The 24,249-nt window shown below is 39.5% G+C and overlaps 2 protein-coding genes across 6 annotated transcripts in view; both read right to left on the bottom strand.

Annotated features, from left to right (window-relative positions):
* Positions 1 to 1,422: 1,422 nt before the first annotated feature.
* On the bottom strand, positions 1,423 to 13,588 carry mapre3b (microtubule-associated protein, RP/EB family, member 3b). Of its 2 annotated transcripts, none has more exons than XM_060889880.1 (7): positions 13,444 to 13,588; positions 7,669 to 7,796; positions 6,923 to 7,068; positions 5,667 to 5,823; positions 4,504 to 4,649; positions 4,038 to 4,187; positions 1,423 to 3,755 (listed from the first exon to the last, which is right to left on the bottom strand). In XM_060889880.1, exons 2-7 carry the CDS (start codon positions 7,787 to 7,789, stop codon positions 3,690 to 3,692), a joined length of 786 nt encoding a protein of 261 aa, XP_060745863.1. In that variant the 5' UTR covers positions 7,790 to 7,796; positions 13,444 to 13,588; the 3' UTR covers positions 1,423 to 3,689. The 2 variants fall into 2 exon arrangements, with proteins under 2 accessions (XP_060745863.1, XP_060745864.1); XM_060889881.1 differs by lacking the exon at positions 13,444 to 13,588 and adding an exon at positions 10,578 to 10,598.
* A 3,330-nt stretch (positions 13,589 to 16,918) lies between these two features.
* Positions 16,919 to 24,249, bottom strand: part of LOC132859180 (sine oculis-binding protein homolog B-like) — a 15,584-nt gene continuing 8,253 nt past the window's right edge. For all 4 annotated transcript variants that reach the window (XM_060889830.1, XM_060889832.1, XM_060889831.1 and 1 more), the window contains 3 exons: positions 23,099 to 23,200; positions 20,757 to 22,593; positions 16,919 to 17,685 (listed from right to left, as the gene is read on the bottom strand). In XM_060889830.1, coding sequence (XP_060745813.1) covers positions 20,764 to 22,593; positions 23,099 to 23,200 — 1,932 coding nt within the window. In that variant the 3' untranslated portion in view covers positions 16,919 to 17,685; positions 20,757 to 20,763. The remainder of the gene's footprint in view (positions 17,686 to 20,756; positions 22,594 to 23,098; positions 23,201 to 24,249) is intronic.

Below are 24,249 nucleotides of genomic sequence, written 5' to 3'. Positions count from 1 at the left end.
AGTGATGGGCCCAATATAGGGGCTGGGCCCCTCATAGGTGGCGATGGGCTCCTCATATCGACCTCATGCTCATTACCTCCATCTTATGCATCCTTTTGCTGACCAGATGTCTAGTCGTCATCCTCATAGTCACTGAGCTCTGTGCTGAAATCTGCCAGCTTCCACTTTATTAATCACAAAACAGACCTGGTGGTTTTTGGTGCACTAATAAACCATGATGAGCCATTTTCTCTGTGCAACTTGCATTTTTTTGTGTGGCAGTAACACACCTATGCCATGCTTTCTATACTTACAAACAATTGTTTGCACAGTTGATCTTGGACCTGTTTCTCCTTAGAAATGACTTTCCTGACTACTAGGTCAGTGATCTGTTTCTTCAGATCCTTTCTGAGACACAGACTTCTGTGATCACTACCCTGTGTTGCCTGCCACATGCTTTTATTTACGATCACCAGCATTTTCTGTGATGATGTGATAATGTTTTTTGTGGCCAAGAGTCAATAAGCTTTTTGTCATTTCAAACATATATAGCTGATGCAGTATATCGTGAAATGAAACAACGTTCCTCGTGGATCTTTGTGCTACATAAAAACAACATGGAGCTACATAAAACAACTCAGAACCAGGGACTAAAATAGTAAGTTAGCCTAGCCACATAAAGTACATAGTGCACAACCTAGTACCGACCAGCACGCAACTTTACAGTATGTACCATTGTGCAAGAAGAAGGGATTTGTTAACATGTGATAGTAGCAGCATTAAAGTGCGATGGGTTTTCTTCAGCCTTCGTAAAATGTTGAGACGCTGCTGAGCTTTGCTGCTGATGGACCTGGTGTTGAGTGACCAGGTTTGGTTCTCTGCCACGTGAACACCGATTACCATGGAGGTTCTGTTGATGTTTAGTGGAGAAAGGTCACTCTGCTTTCATAAATTCAACAGCTACAATTTTTATAGCTGTATTTAGGCTTAGTATTTTTTGCTGTTTCTACGTTTGTCTCCAAACGTTTTGTCCAGTTGTGAAAATCTGGCATCCTCATAGCGTAGTCTTAGGTATCCAAACACCAAATTTGGAGTTAATCTATCAATCTCTGTAGCACCACCACCAGGCAAAAGTCTGCACTGACCCTTAGAGTTGTGACCTTTATTTCCACAGAATCCCCGAGTCATGTTGAATCGAAATGACTCCCAAAATGTATTTGATTCTTGAAAAATATCATATTTTGAAAAATATACTTTTGCAAACTAGTCCTGTGGTCAAAGAACTGAAAGATAAACATTTAGCAAACTGTTTGAGTTGTTAAGGTACAAAATAATCTATATTAACCCAGAAACACAAAATAATAGCATGCCATACATGATGTCTGTTGACGATGTAAAGACGTAATAAATAAATCACTTAATAAAACACTTTTTCATTGCCAGAATACTCTTTATTTTACATAGTAAAACTGCAAATAAATGAGGGACAAAATTAACAAGTTACAGACAGATCCTGTCAATCAAAACCAACCTTTATGGCATTAATGCATGTGAAACATGAAAAATAAAAAAAATACAACACTGACATAGTAGCTAAAACTCAGTTTTATAATTTAGCCAGTAATAAGTCAGTAACAAATAAAAACCAGTAATGTTATCTATTAATATTCTTTTTATTAAATTAAAATGGAGTTGTTATGGATCGTTAAGCATCTTACTTTATAGTCATCTTTAATAAATAAATATATCTTAATTTCTTACAGCTGCAAAGTGCACACACTTCTGTAATCAGAAAGAACACAGCTTTGATTTTTTTTTTCAGGCTACCAATATACATTTATTTGGACTTGAATCATCTGTGTCCTCTTTTGAGTCTACACTCGTTAACCAGTTTATTAGGAACACCTATACACCAGGTCATTTGTGCAGTTATCTAATCAGCCAATCATGTGGCAGGAAAATGCATAAACTCATGCAGACACAAATCAAGAGCTTCAGTTCATTTTCACAGTGAGTATTGTGAGTATTTCAGAAACTGCTGATCTCCTGAGATTTTCACATGACAGTCTGTAAACGTTTACACAGAATTTTGTTTAGGGAAAAAAAAAAAAAAAAAAAAAAAAAAAAAAAAAACACTGAGCGAGCGACAGTTCGGTAGGTGGAAACGCCATGTTGATAAGAGACATCAGAAGAAAATGGGCAGATTGATTCAAGCTAACAGTATGAATTTAGTAACTTAATCAATTTTTAGAAAAGCATGGTGAGCAGAAAAGCATCTCAGCTCTGCACCAGACATTGAGCGTTGAAGCTGAGTCTGGATTCCACTCCTGTTAACCAAGAAGAGAAATCTGAGGCTATCATAGGCACAGACTCTCCATAACCAGACGTCTGAAGACCTGCTCTTTTTTCTATTCTGACCACAGATGGTCTCTGATTCATCTACTGTTGTAGGTTTGCTGTGATGTCCATGCTGAGATGCATTCAGCTCAGTACAGTTGTAAAGAGTGATCATTTGAGCTACTATAGTCTTCCTGACTCACTGAGTGCAGACCGGTCCGGTCATTCTCCCCTGTGATCTGTCATCAGTGAGGTGTTTCAGCCTGCAGACCCTCTGCTCATACCTTGGTTTTTTCCCCCCAGCATTCTGATTAAATTCTCAGAAAAATCAGCAGTCTCTGAAATCCTTAAAAAAAAGCACATCCGACACTAACGATCATGCGATTTATGATGTAAACATTAGCTGAAGTATCTGAAGTAGCTAATTGATTAACTGCATAAATGTGTAAGTGCACACTTGTTCCTAATAAAAAAAAAAAGTGCACGGTGAGTGTACATGCATCCGTCTCGCTTTAGTGTCGGCGCTCGCATTTTGCAAGGCAAAAACTCATATCTCATGAGAATGCATGGGAAGAAATGTGGTTGGAATCCATGCTTGTTCACACATCTGTACAGTTTACAGGATCTTTCTGATCACTGGCTTTTTATAAAACTTAAAATTAGTTCCTATATAGTAGAAACACCCTCCCGAAAGCCAAACGAATTGAAATCACAAAGGCAAAACGAGGCTGCTTTAAAATAAGCCGAGTACAGTAAAAGTGCAGAGGAAGGTTACGTTATCTGTGTGCTACATCTATAAACATCTATATCGTAGTCTGATGAAGCTGTGGCTTGTTTTAATATTCTGTTTCATTTGCATCAGTACAGAATACGCAAATAAAAATTCCTATCTCTAAGGTTTCAGCCATTGTTCAGACAATGTTTTGGTTCACATGTTAATAAGTCATGACATTAGTGTAAAAAAAAATAAAAATACAAATCAGTCCGAGTAGCAATGCTCTATACTCTACACTCGATAAAATAAATACCACGGCTAATGGTATATAGCGAGGATAAAACCCGATTTCTACCATTAAGCGTACAAATGGTATTTAAATCCAATTACATTAGCAAAAACTACATGAGCCACTCGGTCACTCAACACACCACACCGACATGTTAAGAGGTTGTGATGTCGATCAGTTGCTGCTTCTTTAGAAAGGAACACGGCAAAAAAAAAAAGTGAGTAAATGAAAGGTAAGAAATCAAGATCATCAAACGTGAAAATGAAGCTCGGGGTGAGAACGAGTGAGAGCCGAGAAGGAAAAGACCGATAAGAAGTAGAGCAGGAAGAGAAAGTTAAATGAATGCATGTGTACGCCTGTTTGTAGAGTTTAGTACTCGTCCTGGACTTGTGGCTGTTCAACAATTTCTTCATCCTCAGGCGGAGCAAAACCATCCTAAAAAGAGGCAAAATTAAGAAGTTTACAAAGATCACGCCGCTGTATTTATGACATTTCTGTGCGACTGAGTGTGTTTGGGACAATCCTGAACTGATGTGTTTAGTTCACACAGTGGCTCACTTCATTACTCCACATCTATCTTACACTAGTTTCTAATGACCTAATGGCTGCTTACGTGTATCCTGGTTCTCATTATTTACTATGAATACACATAAATCTACTGAAATAAAGCACCGAGTCCGGTCAGGACTTGTGTAGTGTAATTTGAGGACCCGTTACCTCGGTAGCGTAAAGGACACCGATGATTTTTGCGAGAACTGGGTTTCCGCCCTCGTTCTCCTGGCAGAGGAGCTCAATATCACGAAGTTTGCCGAAGTAAAAGTCTCTCTCCTTTTCCAGGCCATCGACTGTCACCTTCAGGTCCATCAGCTACATGTAGAGGAAAATTCAGTTAGGAAACCCACATTACAACCTATCCTAACCCCAATAACCTATATTTAATGCAGATCTAATTATATCGTCAGAAATGAAACCGAACGTTAGTGATTTAGTGTCTCTACATCAGTAAAACACTATTAATGCACAATTTATAAACAGAGACATGGCAAAAACAGACTAAATATCTAAACAACAACAATTAAAGCGGTATTTATAAGTCTGATAAATAATATTAAGTGATTGAATCATTAAAAACGGAGCATGTCCTTTTTGAGAAGGTGTGGGTGGGGAAGGGTTTTCTTTGCACCTGCTGGTTGAGCTCGATAATCTCTGCCTCGCTAACTCCGTTCCGTAATATAGGTGTGCTCCGCTTGAGGTTGGTCGGGACAGAGCTGATTGGCCGCTGAGGGGTTGGCACGGTTTTGGGTACTGTTGGCGAGGTCCTCTGGGGTCCTACACCAAGCAAGAGTTATTATTTAATAAATCAGCGTGAGAAAATATAAAATCCATAAAACTTTGGTTAAATGAACCCTGGATTGTATCACTGGCATGGAGAATCCCCCAGATCCCCACACACACACACACACACACACACACACACACATTTACGGCATGTAGCAGACACCCTTGTCCAGAGTGACTTACAACTGAGCAACTGAGGGTTAAGGGCCTTGCTCAGGGGCCCAGCAGTGGCAGCTTGATGGACCTGGGGTTCAAACCCATGACCTTCCGATCAGTAGCCCAACAACTTAACCACTGAGCTACAACATCCCACACACAAACCCACACACACACATTTCTGGAATCTTCTTAGACTTACCAAGGATTACTAGGGACCAGCGTGATGAAAAATGAATCATATGGGTAGGGAAAGATCATTTTAATCTAGTAAACACCAGAAAGTTACATAATGTTCACGACTCACTGTTACATAATGTCTTGTATAACACTGACCCTATTGTTTGCTGTCTTCTAATTCAACTCAGGTTGTGCTTTAAGGTTGTAGTTCCTAAACTATAGACGTCTCTACCCAAAACACTATGGACACCTTTAAAAAAAAACAAAAAAAACTAAACACCCATTTCTTAAGTCATGCTTCTGTTTAAATGTTAGTCTTTTGGCTGCGCCCTGTTCGGGGTTGCCATAGAAAATGGATCACGTGGTCTATTGATTAGATCTGGTGCCAGATGATCTTCCTGATGCAACCCTCAAATCTTTTTTTAATTTGGGCTTGGGACCAGCACTGAGAGTTAGTGCTTCAGTGGCTGTGTTGGCTCCCTGCCTGGGAATCGAACCCAGGCCACGACAATATGAGAGCACGGGATCCTGTCATTGGCCCACGTAGATAAGCAGATTCAACATATTTCAAAAAATACACTCACTGCAACAAAAGCGACTATAGGAGGTACATGTATGAATGTGAATGTGTGAACGAAACCCCACGCTAGATTTGCGTATGAATGATTTCACCTGGATTGGGTGTAGGGGAAACATCCTGGCCTTGTCGTGCTGCTTGAGGGTCGTAATCTTTCCCGTCGTAGTTTGCGTCGAAGAGTTTCTTAAACCACTGTACGAACTCAAAATTATCCTGGAACCTTCCTTTCACCAGCTTTTCAACTGGGATGATCTTCAACGAGAAGCAAATAAGTAACATTATGTCAGGCTTTCAAGAGACGTTCAATCAAGTGTCAATAGATTAATGAGAGCATGTAAGAGCGATTTAATTCGGAGAGAATCCCTTTTTATACATCTAATCCAAATTGACCTGGGAGAAGCCCCGCATCATATAATCCAGCTACTCTGCACTGGACACGACCAGACACAAATGGAAACAACAATAGAGGATGTTTTGTTCATATCTCAGAAACGAAAGGAGGCTATAATTTTACACTTCTTTCGAGAGCCGAGATGTGACATCCCGCCGAAGGGCCTTTTTACACCTGGTCACTTCATGTGTTTTCTCTGATCCGATAGCTTTCTGATTTGTTAAAACTGTTCCATTTACATTAGGCCACATAAATGCATCTCGGCGAATCGGATATCGATCCGATCTTTCTACTCCCGCCCAAAATGCTAATATATTTGACCTCATTTCCGGGGTAATTGAAATGGAACACGCTTTGGTGTGTGCGGTTTTCAGAATGCAATCAAAAAGAAGACGAAAAAACTTGTTACGACGGTTATGCTACAAAAAACAGCATTTTTAGCAACCGCATACTGTTTGTTTCTTGCGTGATGCACGACTCGTGAGTCACTTGTGAGTGACGTTCATCCGTTTGGGAGGAGTATAGCGCTGACGTATGTGGCTTGAACAACCACATTCATTTACACCCGTCCAGTTTCATCTGAAATGCGTCCCAGACCACCTCCTGAAGTGGTTTGAACCATCGGATTTATATCCGTCTTGAAAACGTTTTGGAGGGCATTTAGACCTGGTCTTTTTACGATCGGATAGCTATCGGATCACAGAAAAGGCATGAAGTGACCTGGTGTAAAAAGCCCTATAGCCAACCACGTCCTAATACAAAATGGACTCAATCTTCACAAGAGCCCTTGGACTACCAGGCATTTCACAGTAGAGTGTTTAATCGGTATTGAATGCACTCCTTTTTGCGTTTTCAAACCAGTTCATCTCACACTTCTAATTGCTGCAGTGAATGAAGTTAGTTAAGGGTCAAGTGCAGAATTATTATTATTATTTATAGATTGAAGTAGAGGGTGCTCACCTTGTCTACGCTCATTCTCTTGAATGCTGCTTGTAACACTTTGAAGTTGTGGATGTACTCGTGCTCCAGTTTGGCCTGGAACTTCACTTTCTTCAGAAGAATACACCCAGGGAACAGCATGTCCATAAACTGGCAATATGCTGCACCTGAGAAACACAAGCCATATCCAAACAGGCCATGGTCCAAAATGGTCATAAGTTTAGTAAAGACATTACGAAAGGTAACATTATAGCTGAGCTTGTCATCTTGTAAGTAACACGTTGCTTTATATACGGAACTGTATTTAATTATAGTGTATTTTATTATACAGTGGTTTAAATATACTACAGTTACGAGGAATTGCGCTACATTATGAAGAACACATCTTTCTGAAAAGCTAGAAAAACCTCTGCTTAACGTTAAAGGAATAAAGCTCTATAAGCTGTCTTTCTATAAGCTGTCTCTCTGTCTATATATCTGTCTCGGTCTCTCTGTCTATATATCTGTCTCTCTGTCTGTCTCTCTATATATCTTCTACTACTTTCAGATTTTCCCATCAGGTGTCCACAGGGAATCATCTGTTTCCTCCTAACTCTATCCTCGGCATCTTCTACTCTCGCACCTTCGTGTCCTCTTTCAACACATCCATGTATCTCCTCTTTGACCTTCCTCTTGACCTCTTACCTGGCAGCTCCATCTCTAACATCCTCCTACCAATATAACCTCTCTCTATCTATCTAAATGTAGTGAGTGTGAGTTCCACTCACCTGAGCAGAGCTGCTCTATTTTAGTGTAGCTAAGATGCAGAGAATCGTTGACCCAAGCGAGCATGTCATGTCTGCTCATGTTCTCTATGGTCATAGACGTGGAGTACACATTCACCGCCATTCCCCAGCTGGAGAGACAAAACATGGCAGGATTTATCAGCAGACCGAAGGCTACTACAGGATAATCTCAGATACAGGAATTAAAGGATTTATTGTTCAATTGTTTTAGACACACAACAAACCCAGGATATTATTTAAGCCTGACTCTTAGCTTTCACTTTCAAGAACCAGTTTTGTTTAAGTTTAAGCTAGGTGTTTTTTTTGGACACTGTGTCTTTATATTTCCCAGTAAAAATAAGAGGGAGCAAAGTAAAGATCAGTTTTCTGTAAACACACGCACTATGATTCAAGGTCAGTGTAGTTTTTCAAGGAAGCTGCACTTCACTACAGGACCTGAGAGGAGGATAGTTTTACATGCTTTTCACACCGGGCATGTTTGTTGTGGCCCAAATCCGAGTGTGATTGTTTCTGGTGCCGCTCATAGCATAGACACTTGATTCTATTGAACCAGGGTGCATAGGGCTGGGCGATATGACTGAAAACTGTATCACGATATCAGTGTTTCATATCGGTCGATATCGATAATTATTGATCTTTTTTCATGACCCATTTAAAATAAGGACCAGGAGAAAAATATATTACATTTAAAAATATTTATTTTAAACTTAACCTTCCTCTGATTATAATCCCTTCAGTTATTAAGACAGAAATGTCAACAACCAGGAAACCTCAAATAATTATAATGTAAACATAAGTCTAAAGTCACAATGAACACTTAACAATTATCTTAACATTTAAGGTACAAAATGAAAGAACATGTAAGAAATGCTTAATAAAGTGTAATAAAATAGTGCAAAGTGTTAAATATAAACATAAAGAAACCTGGGAATTTAGTGCAAGTTTAGTGCTATTGCATAATTTGCAGACGACATTGCTCTGACTACGGTCAGACTTATAATAGCCAAAAAACTGCCGTACTGGCGAGCTGACTTTTCCTCTTTTATTTACAATTTCCTCGCTCGCTGCGGCTCATTTTCTGCTGATCAGTTGCAGGTTACTGAAGAGGAATCCAGCAGACCAGCACGAGACGACGATATGGCGCAACCAAACGTGATACTGTTACATGATTGGCTGTTAGCGTGTCACTCCCTACGTTGCTAGGTTACCAGAGAATGACCGGCTTTGTTAATGCAACCAAACTTGCTTCGCAACCTCTGTTTTCTTCCGACGAAGAACAAAAAATATCGAACGTTTTATCGAACACATTTTTTATTGATATCGATCACGTGTCTATCGCGATACGTATCGTTATTGTTTTATCGCCCAGCCCTAAGGGTGCATTTGCGTACGAGTGACACGAGTACGAGTTCTGTTCACATTCATGAGAATCACGACTACCTCTTGCACTTCCTAGTCGACATGACAGCTTTCACATTACTGATTTTTCATGCAAACTGCTGCGTGCTGGGTTTTTAACTACAAAAACCATTGTGAAAGCCCCCATGGTTACATATCGTCGCTGTCAGGCGGAATCCTCATATCTCCAAAAACGCTATTTTTCAGGAAATTAAAAAAAAACGCCGTACCTTATCTGCAGTGCACAGGGTTTAGTCCGCGATGCAATGGATTGTCTTGCGCTAAATTCCTGTCCTCAGACGAGCACCAGAACTAGCGGGGGTCAAGATTTTTTTTTCTTTGAGCCCAGTGTTTTGAAGACATTTACCTCAGAAGACGTGTTGATTCGTTGTGACTCTTCTTGAGGAGAAATATGCCGCGAAGCTCTCCAGCGGAGCGAGGAAGAGGTGGACAGTTGAAGTGTCCAATGGAGTTATGAGATTTGTGCTCAAGCTATTTTCAAGACTTTAGATTGGTTAATAACTTGTAAATATAACAGACCCACGTTGGGACTGACCAATAGCATCGATATGTGAGAAAATATGAAATTGACAAAAGTTGGACATACGAGGTTTCCGCCCGACAGCGACGTTATATAAAGTAGCAACACTGGATAAATACTCGGGAGTCTGAGTGTGCAATGTGACCCAGCAACCCTAAATTACAATGACACTAGGGGCTCTGCGGGATCGATGGATAGATAGAAAAAGCTCATTTTCTATAAGGTGTTACTGGGCTCACTTGAAGTGAAAGAAACATTCTTTAGTCGTTTTTCTTCAGTGAAAATTCAGTGCCTTTCATGCTTCAGAAATCAAGCCATAGGATGCTTGGGTCATGCTGACAGAAAACAAAGTCTGGCCAGCAGCTTTTTTACAACTGGGTTTGTTATTTATGTAACAACACTGAGGGTGAGATCATCCCCAGACTGTTTCCTGTTGACATGTGAGTATAAACCTAAGAAATGAATTTGTATTAAACAAGATTTCATCGATATAATAAATGAATAAATTGAGAGAAAAAAAAAACAAGAGCGACATACAGTAATACCATACTATGCCATTAAAACATAATATAGTTAAACAAAATACTGATAATATGAATAATAATAAGGATAATAATAATAATAATAATAATAATCATTATTATTATAAAAATAATAAGGCTGTAGTGTCATCATTATAAAGGATGTTTTTATCTGATGCAACACAACACTTAACACTTTGGTATTTTGCTTTTTTCTTTGGTCGAGCCCTTGAAGGGATTTCAGTCCCAGTAATATAATAATGAAAGCTTATATAGATAATGCACCGTAACGCTTGGTGTAGCACGATCCTCAAGTGATGAAGAACTAAAAAAAAACATGCTATCTGAAGAACAGGAAAAACATTCTGGCATTTTCCTCCAAAACCAAACTTAGTAATTAAATCCTTAGTATAATATAAATCTCAGATTACCAGCAACCTGTGGCAAGTGTCCCAGTGAATCTTTTTTTTTCCCCCTGGGAGAACAATAAAGATAGGGATATTAATAATAGGAAAATTATACACACTTTAACTGTACTACATCACCTCAATGTTCACATTCTAATTCACGTTAACAAATACAATTTATATAGGATGTGTTGTGTATTAACTATACCTGTTTAACCTATTGCTCATTTATGCTCTTTCTCTAAGATTGTTTCAAATACTAAATTATTTGTATCTCTCTCTAAATAATTATACCAGTTAGAGGAGTTGGTTAGTTAGTTACGCAGTTAATATTAACATTCACTTATAACACACCAGTAATGAGACAGAGATAGCAAACTGGAACTTAAAGTTTCATAGACATCACTCTGTAACAGTTTTGGCTTTAGAGCACTTAATCTACAGACCTGGTTAAATCACAGACCATGTTAAACCCCACAGTGTGAAGATCATCGACGTCAGAATGATCACTTAGATCACTGATGTTAGCTGGATAGCTTGTTGCTAAGCTACTTGCCATTGTATGCTGTTGTTGCCATGGTGAAATCTGCACGAACGCTTTAAAGTTCACTACAGTTGAGATCCTACAGTGTAACACAGAGATCATGTTCGTACAGTCTGACACAATGACCACTGAGATCCTACAGTGTAACACAGGGATCATGTTCGTACAGTCTGACACAATGACCACTGAGATCCTACAGTGTAACACAGGGATCATGTTCGTACAGTCTGACATGATGACAGTCTGACACGATGACAGTCTGACACAATGACCACTGAGATCCTACAGTGTAACACGAGGATCATGTTTGTACAGTCTGACATGATGACAGTCTGACAAGTTGACCACTGAGATCCTACACTGTAACACGGGGATCATGTTCGTACAGTCTGACATGATGACAGTCTGACACAATGACAGTCTGACACAATGACCACTGAGATCCTACAGTGTAACACAGGGATCATGTTTGTACAGTCTGACACGATGACCACTGAGATCCTACAGTGTAACACAGGGATCATGTTTGTACAGTCTGACACGATGACCACTGAGATCATAAAGTGTAACACAGGGATCATGTTTGTACAGTCTGACACGATGACCACTGAGATCCTACAGTGTAACACAGGGATCATGTTCATACGGTCTGACATGATGACAGTCTGACACGATGACCACTGAGATTCTACACTGTAACACGGGGATCATGTTCGTACAGTCTGACATGATGACAGTCTGACACAATGACCACTGAGATCCTACAGTGTAACACGAGGATCATGTTTGTACAGTCTGACATGATGACAGTCTGACACGATGACAGTCTGACACAATGACCACTGAGATCCTACAGTGTAACACAGGGATCATGTTTGTACAGTCTGACACGATGACCACTGAGATCCTACAGTGTAACACAGGGATCATGTTTGTACAGTCTGACACAATGACCACTGAGATCCTACAGTGTAACACAGGGATCATGTTTGTACAGTCTGACACGATGACCACTGAGATCCTACAGTGTAACACAGGGATCATGTTTGTACAGTCTGACACAATGACCACTGAGATCCTACAGTGTAACACAGGGATCATGTTTGTACAGTCTGACACGATGACCACTGAGATCCTACAGTGTAACACAGGGATCATGTTCGTACAGTCTGACACAATGACCACTGAGATTCTACACTGTAACACAGGGATCATGTTCGTACAGTCTGACACAATGACCACTGAGATCCTACAGTGTAACACAGGGATCATGTTTGTACAGTCTGACATGATGACAGTCTGACACGATGACCACTGAGATTCTACACTGTAACACAGGGATCATGTTCGTACAGTCTGACACAATGACCACTGAGATCCTACAGTGTAACACAGGGATCATGTTTGTACAGTCTGACACGATGACCACTGAGATCCTACAGTGTATCACGAGGATCATGTTTGTACAGTCTGACACGATGACCACTGAGATCCTACAGTGTAACACAGGGATCATGTTTGTACAGTCTGACACAATGACCACTGAGATCCTACAGTGTTTCACGAGGATCATGTTTGTACAGTCTGACACAATGACCACTGAGATCCTACAGTGTTTCACGAGGATCATGTTTGTACAGTCTGACACAATGACCACTGAGATCCTACAGTGTTTCACGAGGATCATGTTTGTACAGTCTGACACAATGACCACTGAGATCCTACAGTGTAACACAGGCGATAAACTGTGACAAACCGTACAGTGTGAGCCGGGATTATCGCTGCATGTCTAACAGTTAGGTAAGTGCGACGTTTTAAAAAGCCACGCCCATGTTGGCGAAGCCCCGCCCCCAGTACCAGGCTCTGTCCCGTAGAACGGTACCTATTAAATAACTGACAGGACGCACATCCAAACCCATCCCGGACCGGAAGTCAGGTTTTCTCTGCCATTTAACATTATTTTGCTAAGGCCACATTTTTAATCCGTTGTTTTTTTTATACCATGTTAAACAAGTTATTGATACAAGTGAGGAATAAAAATAGACCACCGGAGGTTTAATATAACGATGGAAGTTTCATGTCAGAACACAACAATGATATTATAGACATTTACACACCCGAGTAGATATAATGTAGATATAATGTAGATACAGAGAGATAATGCAGTGTAAGACTTGTATGACTGCTGATGGGTGTAAACTCCACAGCGTTAGCTTAGCCATGCGTAGCGTTAGCACCTGTAATACTACACATAACTAGCACAACTTCAGCACTACAACAATCACTCGGTTTGTACATTTACAGAAATGAGTTATAAAAGCTTAAAGCAAGATCTAGTTTACTCACAATCTTTAAAACAAATCCTTTGTTTGTTGCGTTGTATGTCCCCGGGAACGTTGTTGATGCGTGTGTTGTTCGCGCCTGCGCTGTAGCTAGTTGTCTGTGGCAACACGACTCACGAATCACAGCCAAATGATTCATCTGCTAAAGAACCGAGCGCTCGCTTCCGCCTTCGTCACATTGAGGGGCAACACAACCTGAGAGTGTATATGCAACACAACACATGGGAGTGTATATGTATATATGCGTATATATATATATATATATACACACAGTACTGTGCAAAGGTTTTAGGCAGATGTGAAAAAAATGAACAAAGAAGTAAACAAAGAATACTTTCATAAATGAACAAAATGCAGTGAATAAACAAAAGAGAAATCTAAATCAAATCAATATTTGGAGTGACTGCCCTTTGCCTTCAAAACAGCAGCAATTCTTCTAGGTACACTTACACACAGGTTTTGAAGGAACTCGGCTGGTAGGTTGTTCCAAACATCTTGGAGAACTAACCACAGATCTTCTGTGGATGTCGGCTTTCTCACATCCTTCTGTCTCTTCATGTAATCCCAGACACACTGGGTGATGTTGAGATCAGGGCTCTGTGGGGGTCGTGTCATCACTTCATGCTGGTTTGAAGGCAAAAGGTAGTAACACCAAATATTGATTTGATTTAGATTTTTCTTTTGTTTGCTCACTTTGCATTTTGTAAATTGACAGAAATAAACACTCATTATTTATATTTCTGAAAGCATTCTTTGTTTACAGCATTTTTTCACACCTGCCTAAAACTTTTGCACGGTACTGTATATACACACACACACACACACACACACACACACACACACACACACACACACACACACACACATATATATATATATATATATATATATATATATATATATATATACACACATACCCTGTGAGTGTCCTGCACAGAGCCCTGACTCTGACTCAACCCCACTGAACACCTTTGGGATGAACTGGAACACCGACTAAACCTCAGACCTAAAAAAAATAAAAGTTCACCAGAGCCACGCTGGACCATCTAGTAAAAGGACTTCCCACGAGAGTGCAGGTTATTGTAACAGCAAACACAGGGGGTTATAAATCTGGAATGGGATATTCAGCAGTCACATATGGTCAGGTATATACAAACATTCAGCCACATAGTGAGTGTGTTTACAAGTCTTTCTAAAACACAGATAGTGGAAAAAAATGTGTTGTATTGTGTGTCATAATGTGTTAGAATGCACTGTGTTGTAGAGTGTGTTGTATTGTGTGTTGTAGTGTAGTGTGTTATAGTGTAATATGTGTTGTATTGTAGTGTAGTGTGTTGTAGTGTGTTATAGTGTAATATGTGTTGTATTGTGTGTCATAATGTGTGTTAGAGTGCAGTGTGTTGTAAAGTATGCTGTAGTGTGTGTTGCAGTGTAGTGTGTTATAGTGTAATAATTGTTGTAGTGTGTACAGTGTAGTGTTGCAGTGTGTGTTACAGTGTAGTGTGTTGTGTGTGTTGCAGTGTGTGTTACAGTGGAGTGTGTTGTAGTGTGTGTTAAATTGTAGTGTGTTGTAGTGTGTTACAGTGTAGTGTGTTGTAGTGTGTGTTACAGTGTGTTACATTGTAGTGACTTGTAGTGCGTTGTAGTGTGTTACAGTGTGTGTTACATTGTAGTGTGTTGTAGTGAGTTACAGGGGAGTGAATGATTTAATGTTTTTTTAGTTAAACTTAAAAAACAAACAAATGCTAAAATAGTTTTAATTTCTAAAGTGTAAGCCAATTAAATAATACAGTTCAGTTTAGCTTTTTGAACCAATTCATATATTTTAATATTTGCCCACTAGACAAGTCACTCTGAATTAACGAGCAACGATGAACAGACTTAACTGTGTAACATTTTTATTATTATCAAATGTCAATGTTTGTAAATGCCTCAACCGGGAATTACTACTATATTTATTATAATACTATAATTACTAAAACAAGGAGCATTAAGAAAGAAAAAAAATCACAAAGACAAACAAGAACAAAACAAAAAAAAAAAATACAAAAAAAAATAAAGGTCCTTATGTACGCTCCAATACTTATGCTGATCTACACACATGTTTATCATATAATATTATAATACACTGGAATGAATGAGGTATGAATACATGAACTTAACTTTAAATTTTGCAGTCCTTCTTGCTCTAGGTGGCAGTAGAGCTTTACATACCCAGCAGATATTCCTCTGTCCTTTTCTATTGTGGCAGTTCAGTCATTAAACTGACTTATTGCACCTGTTGTTTTTATAACACAGTACTAACTTCGATAATCGATGAACACTTTGGTAAATTTGTCTAACCTGACTGAAGAAAAGTCAGAACGTATTGATTAGACTTATACTACAAACAAGAAAGCAAGACATTTACATGCCAAATATCATTAACTAATTAAACTAAACACACACACACACACACACACACACACACACACACACACACACACACAGAAAGATTTGTGACGCATGAATTAAAGTAAAACTATGACGAAGTGTCTAAAGGTTTTGTCTCAACCAAGGTTTTCGTGTTCACATATTAACCTCATTCTAGAATAGGCTGCTGAAGTCTACAGCAATTTAAGTACTGAAATACAACATAAAAATTCTTAGAAAAGCTCAGATGTCACCGTAAGAGAGCATTTGGGACCAAGATTGGGAGTCAGATTACTCAGAAGGCTTCCTCAAAAGGCTCTTAGAGACCATAAAACTCATACTCACAACTACAAAGAGTGAAAGCGGGAGCAGAGCAGCTCATTTTGGCCCAGATTCTTCTTTGCAGGAAGGCACGTGTTTGTAAATCACCCTCCCAGGTTGGTAGTTAACGTGATAGGGGAGAGATGTATGACCACCATCAGGAGAAAATTTTAAAGAGGGAGAAAAAAAGGGATCTAATTTGCTCTGAGGTAATTTTCCTACTTCATATCCTTTTACTTGATGAAAAAAAAAAAAGGTAAAGCTGCACCGAAAACAGGGATTCAGCTCTGTAGGAAAGGTGTTTACAGTCAGTGTTGCCAAGAACTTTGTATTCCTTTAAAAACACTTATTTTACCAACTGCATTTATTACAACACCTTATTGAGCACAAATTTGAGGAAGTTTTAAAACTGAAACTTAGAGCTAAACACCCAAGATTAGATTATTCTATTTTTGGGACCAGTATTATGTGTTTTAAAGTCTATAATGATAATGTGTTAATAATGTGCTAACAATGATGTGTCAAGACTAAAGTATGGATGTTGACGTCTCAAACGCAGAACGATTAAATCATTGCATCGTATAAATGACATGCTTTTTTTTCTCTCTGCATTATTTACTCCACAAATGTACGGTATCTTCCTTACAATCAGATCTCATTGGAAAGTACTATTTTATATGACCTATCTGATAATATAAACAGACAGAATAAACTCAGCACAAAAAAAGAGTATACTTACTATTACGTACAAGTAAACACTTTATTCAAATAAAACATATTCTTTACTCCAAATGAATATGGCAGGTTAATGAAAGTGGCACGTGTCCGTTAATAGAGTGCAGTCTGTAAATGCTTGACACTTTTTTTTTTTTCGTGGCTCTGTACTGCAGCACATTGGATATGAGATGAAACAATGATTATGCTGTTAAAGTGTAGAATTTCAGCTCGACATGTCCGACAAGGAAGATATCCAGCACCTGGTGATGTATACGTGTCACAAGCAAAGGGCTGCGATTGCTTTACGATTATCCGAATAAAAGTTGTAAATAATCTTTAAATTAAAGCAAATCTTTTATATAATAAACTCATAAACGTTGTGCAATTACGTACGGACTACATATACTGTATATAAATGCGTATGTGTTTGAAGGCAGGTTGAACACAAAGGTTACAGATTGGCAAATACAGTGGAACAGTGCCTGCTGTTGTAGATAGTAGGTCAAAAACATGATCATACATCAGAAGTGTCTGTATGGATCAAACACGCTACTGATCCTCACTTCCATCAGAGAGGAAACAGCTTTCAGCAAGCCTGTGCTGAGAATTCATATCCTAGTCCCCAGGTATGAAGATATCCCATAGCAGTGGTCGGCACAAACATCTGGATTCATCAGCCATTTATAAGTCGTTCAACCTGTCACCGTTTCCCTGTTCAGTTCCAGCACCAAGGGAAAGGCCTGCATTCTGTATCTGACTTCAGATACACAAAAACAAAATTCACACCACAAATGATCTGAAACAGACAGACAGAGAGAGAGATCAATACTAACGTGATTATTTTAGTTGTCAAGACAATAAACATATGAGATATCATCTGAATTTGAGGTTATCTGGTAAGCAGAATGAAAATTCTCAGAATATCTAATTATGTCAGGTTAATAACCGGGCTTGGTGCAAAACAGCTTTCAGAAGCATGTGAACAAAAAGACAATTCTGATTCCATTTAAATGTGAATAATTCTTCTGGTTTTAATCGCAAGGTCAGTGGACTGCAAAGTGGAACATTCCGATATGGCAGCATGGGAAAATAATACGGCACTATCAATTCCAGTTGACATTATTTCCAGTGTACTGCTCCGGCCTACTTCAGAGGTTATTAAAGTACAAAGTTACAGCTTTGAAAGCATATGTTCTAAGAACGATTTTGAAGGGTAATGTTGCAAACACACAAGCCTTATGTTTTGCAAAGAAACAGGATAACAACGACACACCAAGGTCTAAGAAATGCAATATAAACATGCTCAAAATTCACAAATATATTATATACATAGACTGTAATTAACATATAGTACAAAAGCTGAATGTATAGACAAAGGGACTACATACAAACACACACACACATGCACGCACACACACACATATTGTATTATCTTTGTGTACACATTCCATTGATATAATTAAGTGTTATGTATGTGTTTGGAAATACACAGTAGTTTTGTGAGGACATGTGACACAGTCCTGTCATTATGGGGACTTTTTTTGGGCTTCACATAGGGTTAAATATATGTACAAAAACATTCATTCATTCATTCATTCATTTTCTACCGCTTATCCGAACTACCTCGGTGTACAAAAACAATTGCATGAAATCAGAACTGGGAGAGTTTATTGCTCAGAGACAAGGTGATTAACACACACATACACAAATTAATATTACACCTAATCCTACCTTAGTAATCTAAAAACAACCTTAGTAATCAGAAGGAAATAATTTTCTCATTAGGCCATCCTTAAAAATATTTTGGTTTGCAGTAACAGTAAAAAAAAAAAAATAAAGGGTCGGTAGGTAGGTCTATATATTTTTTTTTTCAAGTTTCAATGTTAAAAAAAAAGCACAATTTTGGTGATGGTGATTACGTAGGTATGAATTTAAACAAATTAGCATATCGTGACGTCACTGATGTCTTAACGCAAATTTACAACCGGCAATTCGGTCGGGCTTAAAGCAAAAAAAAATATTTGAGTCGGTCCTAAATTGACAGGGTCGGTCGGGTTACGGCAAACAAGAATATTTTTAAGGATGGCCTTATAGAAATTTTTTGAGGACCACATATATGATGCAATACTATCATTGTGGTCCTTTTTGGTCTTTACAAAGGCCTAAATACATGTACACACACACACACACACACACACACACTATATGGCCTCCTTATTTTTGCTGTAACCTGAGAGAATTCTGCACATTAAAGCCCTCCAACAGCAACATCTGGCACCACACACACACACACACACACACACACACACACACACACACACACACACACATAATCCTTGTAGAATAATTTCTATATCAAATTACTGCTACACCTATATCTAAACTTGACCGTATTCTTAGTGACCAGACAGAAACATTTTTACTCTTGTTTGAGCAACAACACCTTATTTTTGTGAGGACATTTGACACAGTCCTACTGTATCATTGTGAAAACTTTGTGGGTCAACACAAAGGGCTAAATAAATGTACACACATTATACCACACACTCTTATGACCTCACACACACATTTTCATCATCTCTCTCTTTTCTGTCTCTTTTTCACTCACACACACACTTTATTAGACATCCTCGTGTCAGGGATTTTCAGCTGTGTCTTTCGTTTCAGTTTTTTTTTCTCTACTGCTGAAACTTTAGAGCTATAAAAAGGACTGTTTAACTGTTCTGCATCATTATGTGGGACAAGCACATGCACCATGTAGTTTTACTTTACTCTGTGTGTGTGTGTGTGTGTGTGTGTGTGTGTGTGTGTGTGTGTGTGAGTGAGAGAGAGAGAGAGAGAGAGAGAGAGAGAGAGAGAGATGACATGAATAAGAGGCCGTAACTAACAGGGACAGATTTATATATTGGATTAAAATGTTAGATTTTAAAATTTATATTTATGGTCTCAATCATGCACTGTTCAAGTAAAGAATTTATATTTATATATTTATATATCAATCCCCTTGTAATCATTTTGAGGTTGCTTGATATAATACATTTGACACATTTGTGCTAGCCTTGGGACAAAATATGGGACAAAATATAATTAGTCCACTACGTCCATATTTTCACTTCAGCCATGTTGAAAGACATGCAAAAATAATCCATAGAAACCGCTTTGTATCTTACTGTAGTGTTAGCATCCTTGTGTTAACGTCCTTGTGCCTAATTTTCCATTTTGTGTCACTTATTAGCTTTTTAAAACGATCCCAAAGACTCACAAAAAGATAAATAATGCTACAAGACTTGCATTGTTAGCAAACCGTGACTTTGCAACGTACGCATTGTCTGCTAGCTACATTTCCTGTGGCCTTTAGTTGATCTTCAGAATTAAGCTCTAAAAGTAACAAAAGTAATATTGAAGCTAATATTGAGATAGTTAACAGGTAACCTAATTTCTATGGTTGTAGCTCATCCATTACAGCATTTATTTCTTTTTTAGGTAATGGTCATGTGGTTGACTGGGCACTTAGCGGTTAGGGTGAGGAAGCAGTAAGTGTTAACATAGCTCATAGTACAGCATTTAGGAGCACCTGCTGATATTTCATGAGATGTTGTAAACAGTTTAAATGCTGAAAGTTCCTTGATTCTGTTCAATTTACTCTTAAAACGTTCCCATAGCGAGATATCCTGCCGTTATGCCTTGAGATTATATGGTGATTTATTCTCAAGCTCTATCAGCCAATGAATGAATATTTGTCCCCTTAAAATCACACACATGCATCTGATTTTCTTTACAGTAGAGCTGATTGTAGATATAACACCACAGTGTGACTGTATATACTGTAGTGTGCACATTTGTGCAGTTGTATATGTGTGTAAATACCTGTTCTTCATTTGTTCTGGTCTCTGATCCTCAGGCATCTCCTCTTCAAAGCCGGCTCAATTTCACTATGCACGCCGCTTTGCTCGAAAGCCGGCACATGCATGTGTGAGCTTTTGTCCCAGCTGTGTGTGACCATATGAGAAAGTGTGTGCGCACTTGCCAGAGTGATCGTGTGCGCATTCTTTTCCCGTAATTTTGGCGGGATGGATCGTGCATAAGCGTGTTCGTCAGCTGTGAGAGCATCGCTCTCTACAGCTCCGCCCATGTTCTCCTCTGATTGGTCTGTTTGGCAGTCTGTTTGCTCTGTTGGAAGGAAACGGTTCAAGTCAGGTTCTCGTCCTCCTGCGACGTTTTCTTTCACATCCTCAGATTCAGGACGTGGGGATGAATTTTGGCCAGAGCTTGTTCGTTGTTCTGGGTCTGACGGCACCGCAGCAATGCATGTTGAGGAGTAAACAGAGTGAACGGAGTTGGAAGTGGCAACCGTGTTGTTGAATACGATGGATGATGTGGGAGTGACTACGGATGTTGTGTTGAGTGCTTTCTGTAGAATGATTGAAGCCCGTGCATTTGGCGATTCCACTGGGGAAGATGCATTTTCAGGGGCTGAATTGGATGTGTGCTTTAAAGTGCCTGTGTAAGCTTTAGTGGACATTTGTTGTGCAATCGAATCATCTTCATCCCCATTCCTGCTCCATCCATTTTCTTGTTCAACCTCTGTCTGCTTATTAAGGTCAAACTCTATTTCACCTTCCTGCTTCACTCTGCATATTGCTCTTTGTATCACTTGTCGCTCCCTAACTTCTTGTCTCTGATCTTCTGGCAAGGGAGAGGTAGGACTGATCTGTGGATGAACAGATAAGATTGGGAAAGTGTGTGATGAGAAAGCAGGAGAATATGGGTCTGGGGATGAAGTCTGCTCCGTCTTTACTTTGTGCTCCACTAAGATGCCATTGGTAATCTCTTGATCTTCAGACATCCATTCTCTAGGTGCAACTTCAGGAGAGATGGAAGCCACATCTCCTCCTGTCTTCTCTTTATCCTGGTGGTTACGAATAACCCCATGATGTCCCAAAGCTCTTGAGTTCACTGGTATTGGGATCGGGATTGGCACAGGAATTGGGAGAGGAACTATAATCGGATATGGCACCAAGACAGTGGGTTGTGGACATGGCAGACCCAGAGTTGGTATGACTGATGGGAAGGGGTGAGGGTAAGTGGGTGCACAGGGTATCATCGATGGTGGATATGGGTGTAAGAGCTGTGGTGGGGGAATCGGGCGAACCGAGGGCGTGTGTACCTGTGGAGATGTGTGTGAGGGTCTCTGGTGTGGGCTGGAGCCTGGGTTTCGGGGCTGTGCATTAATAGGTCCCCGGTTAAAGGGTGGGGGCTTCTGTATCACCCAAGGTGGCTCTACAGCATGAGGTGGAGGACTAGATGGCAACGGAGTGCCAGTTTGGAGCTGAGAAGACAAAGAACTCTCTCTTTCCTTCTGTTGAGCCAAGACAGACACTCTAACTGAGGACGATGATGAACAGGAAGATGACACAGGCGTGGAAACTTTGGGTGACACTGTTTCTTTGCTGTCTCTCTCCAGAGAAGCATTGTTCCATGATTCTGGTGTCAGCAGGGTCTCACTCTCTCCAGCTGGACGATTCTCATTTTCTGGTTGGCTCGGACTAGAGCCAGAAGTTGTAAGTGCAGCCCGGGCTTCTCGGTAGAAAATGTCCATTTTATACTGGTTAAGGCACTTGGTACTGCAGAACTGCAGCCTGTCGTCACCTGCACCTAAGTCCAGGTACTTGGTGTGACGTATATGTTTGCACCAATCACATACCTGAAAAATTCATAAAAGAAGTGTTAACGCTTTTATTTTTAATCATTTTACAGCGTAAAGGGGAAATACTTAAAAGACATGCACAAAAGAAGAACATGAATAAACTTTAGTAATGTTGTATTTCGTGGCAAGACATTTTGTCTTACAGCCAACGTTTTAATCTATACTAGTTTTGCTTTTAGAATTTTGCAATTGGTCCTTGGTTGTTTTTCCTACTTGCAGAACAAACACAAACTATAGCATGCAAAAGTGAGCAATTTATTTTATTATGCATTATGCCCCCTTTTTGAACACGCTAGACTTTAACACAGGTCTAACACAGGTGGCCAAAATAAGAGCAGCTACAGTGTACTAGTAGTAGGATAATGCCAATATTTTGTTGTGTCTGTGATTCATTACATAAAAATTACGTTACACTAGAATCAGTATAAGTATTTCTACTTGCCTGGTGTTTTTTATTTTATTTATTTATTATGTAAGACCCGCAATGCTTATGAGCACTTACTCGCGTGTTGCTGTTCATCTTAAGCATGAGCTGAGGAGGCGTTTCCTCCGTTTGACCAGGAGGAGGAGGAGACTGATCACCATGCCGGTTTTCATTTTGAGCCTGACAGAAAAAAAAATATCAACTTATGAGCTTTATTTATATAACCGTTCCAATGATTGTGTGGATGCAGAGCTCTTGAATTTGAATAATGTTGGTGAAAACCAGCTCTCTGGGTAGATGTGTGAATGGTGACTACCCACTGTGTGTTACTGTGAGTGTGTGTAGTGACTGCTCCAGATTGCAGTAAGCCGATCCTGTGTTGACTGTACCCGGTGCTCTCCCCCGTCTCGCTGGTGTATGGAGTGTGAAACCTGATGCTGTTGCGGTAAAGTATGTGCTGCAAGAGGACACCACTCTCCCCATGGCAGCCCTTACTCCTTCCTCTCAAACAGGCTCTGACTTGATTTTCCATCTCCTTCTTTCTTTCTCTCTCCCTTTCTAGGTTAGCTCTACTAACTGTTTCGGACTCCTCTTTTAACAGCTAGCTTTGTTGCAGGAAATATATCGTATTGCACAAACAGATGAGAAGTGATATCTGAAACGCGCTGAATGATGAGTCCTGTTTTCTGATCGCTTATTGTATGTATGCCAATGTGAGTGTCATATTTATGACAGCTCTGCAGCTTATGAGGCATTAGGTCTGTTTATACAAGTCCGCAGGTATGGATTAAATGTGAATTTTTCCATATCACATGTGTGTGTGTGTTTTTATGAGGATGGGTTCAAGCATTCTAAACCACTGCAACAAGATAAGCTCATGCCCCTTATTAAATGACTCACTAAAGGTGACCTTGTATTCAGTAAGGATTAAGAAGCTGCCCTAGACAGCAAGCATGTTTGAGCTGGATGACCATGACTGTCATCGAGTAGTCCTGGCAGTCGCATCCACGAATGTTAAGCAGCTGTTAACAGCACTGAACTCTGTCAGTCAGAAGACTCCGCATGCACATGGGTTGCATCTTGTTTTCATTTTTCTCTCAAAAAAAAAAAAAAATGCTGCACTGAACACTTTCTGATTTATAAGCCTAGCTTCAAAGATTTAAAAATATGATTTTTTTCCTATTTTTGTGACAAAGGTCTTCTTCTTCTTCTTCTTTAATTATTAGTCT

Source organism: Tachysurus vachellii, chromosome 16 (genome assembly GCF_030014155.1).
Source record: "Tachysurus vachellii isolate PV-2020 chromosome 16, HZAU_Pvac_v1, whole genome shotgun sequence".
Classification (NCBI taxonomy): domain Eukaryota; kingdom Metazoa; phylum Chordata; class Actinopteri; order Siluriformes; family Bagridae; genus Tachysurus; species Tachysurus vachellii.
This window is presented reverse-complemented; position numbering and strand designations above follow the sequence as displayed.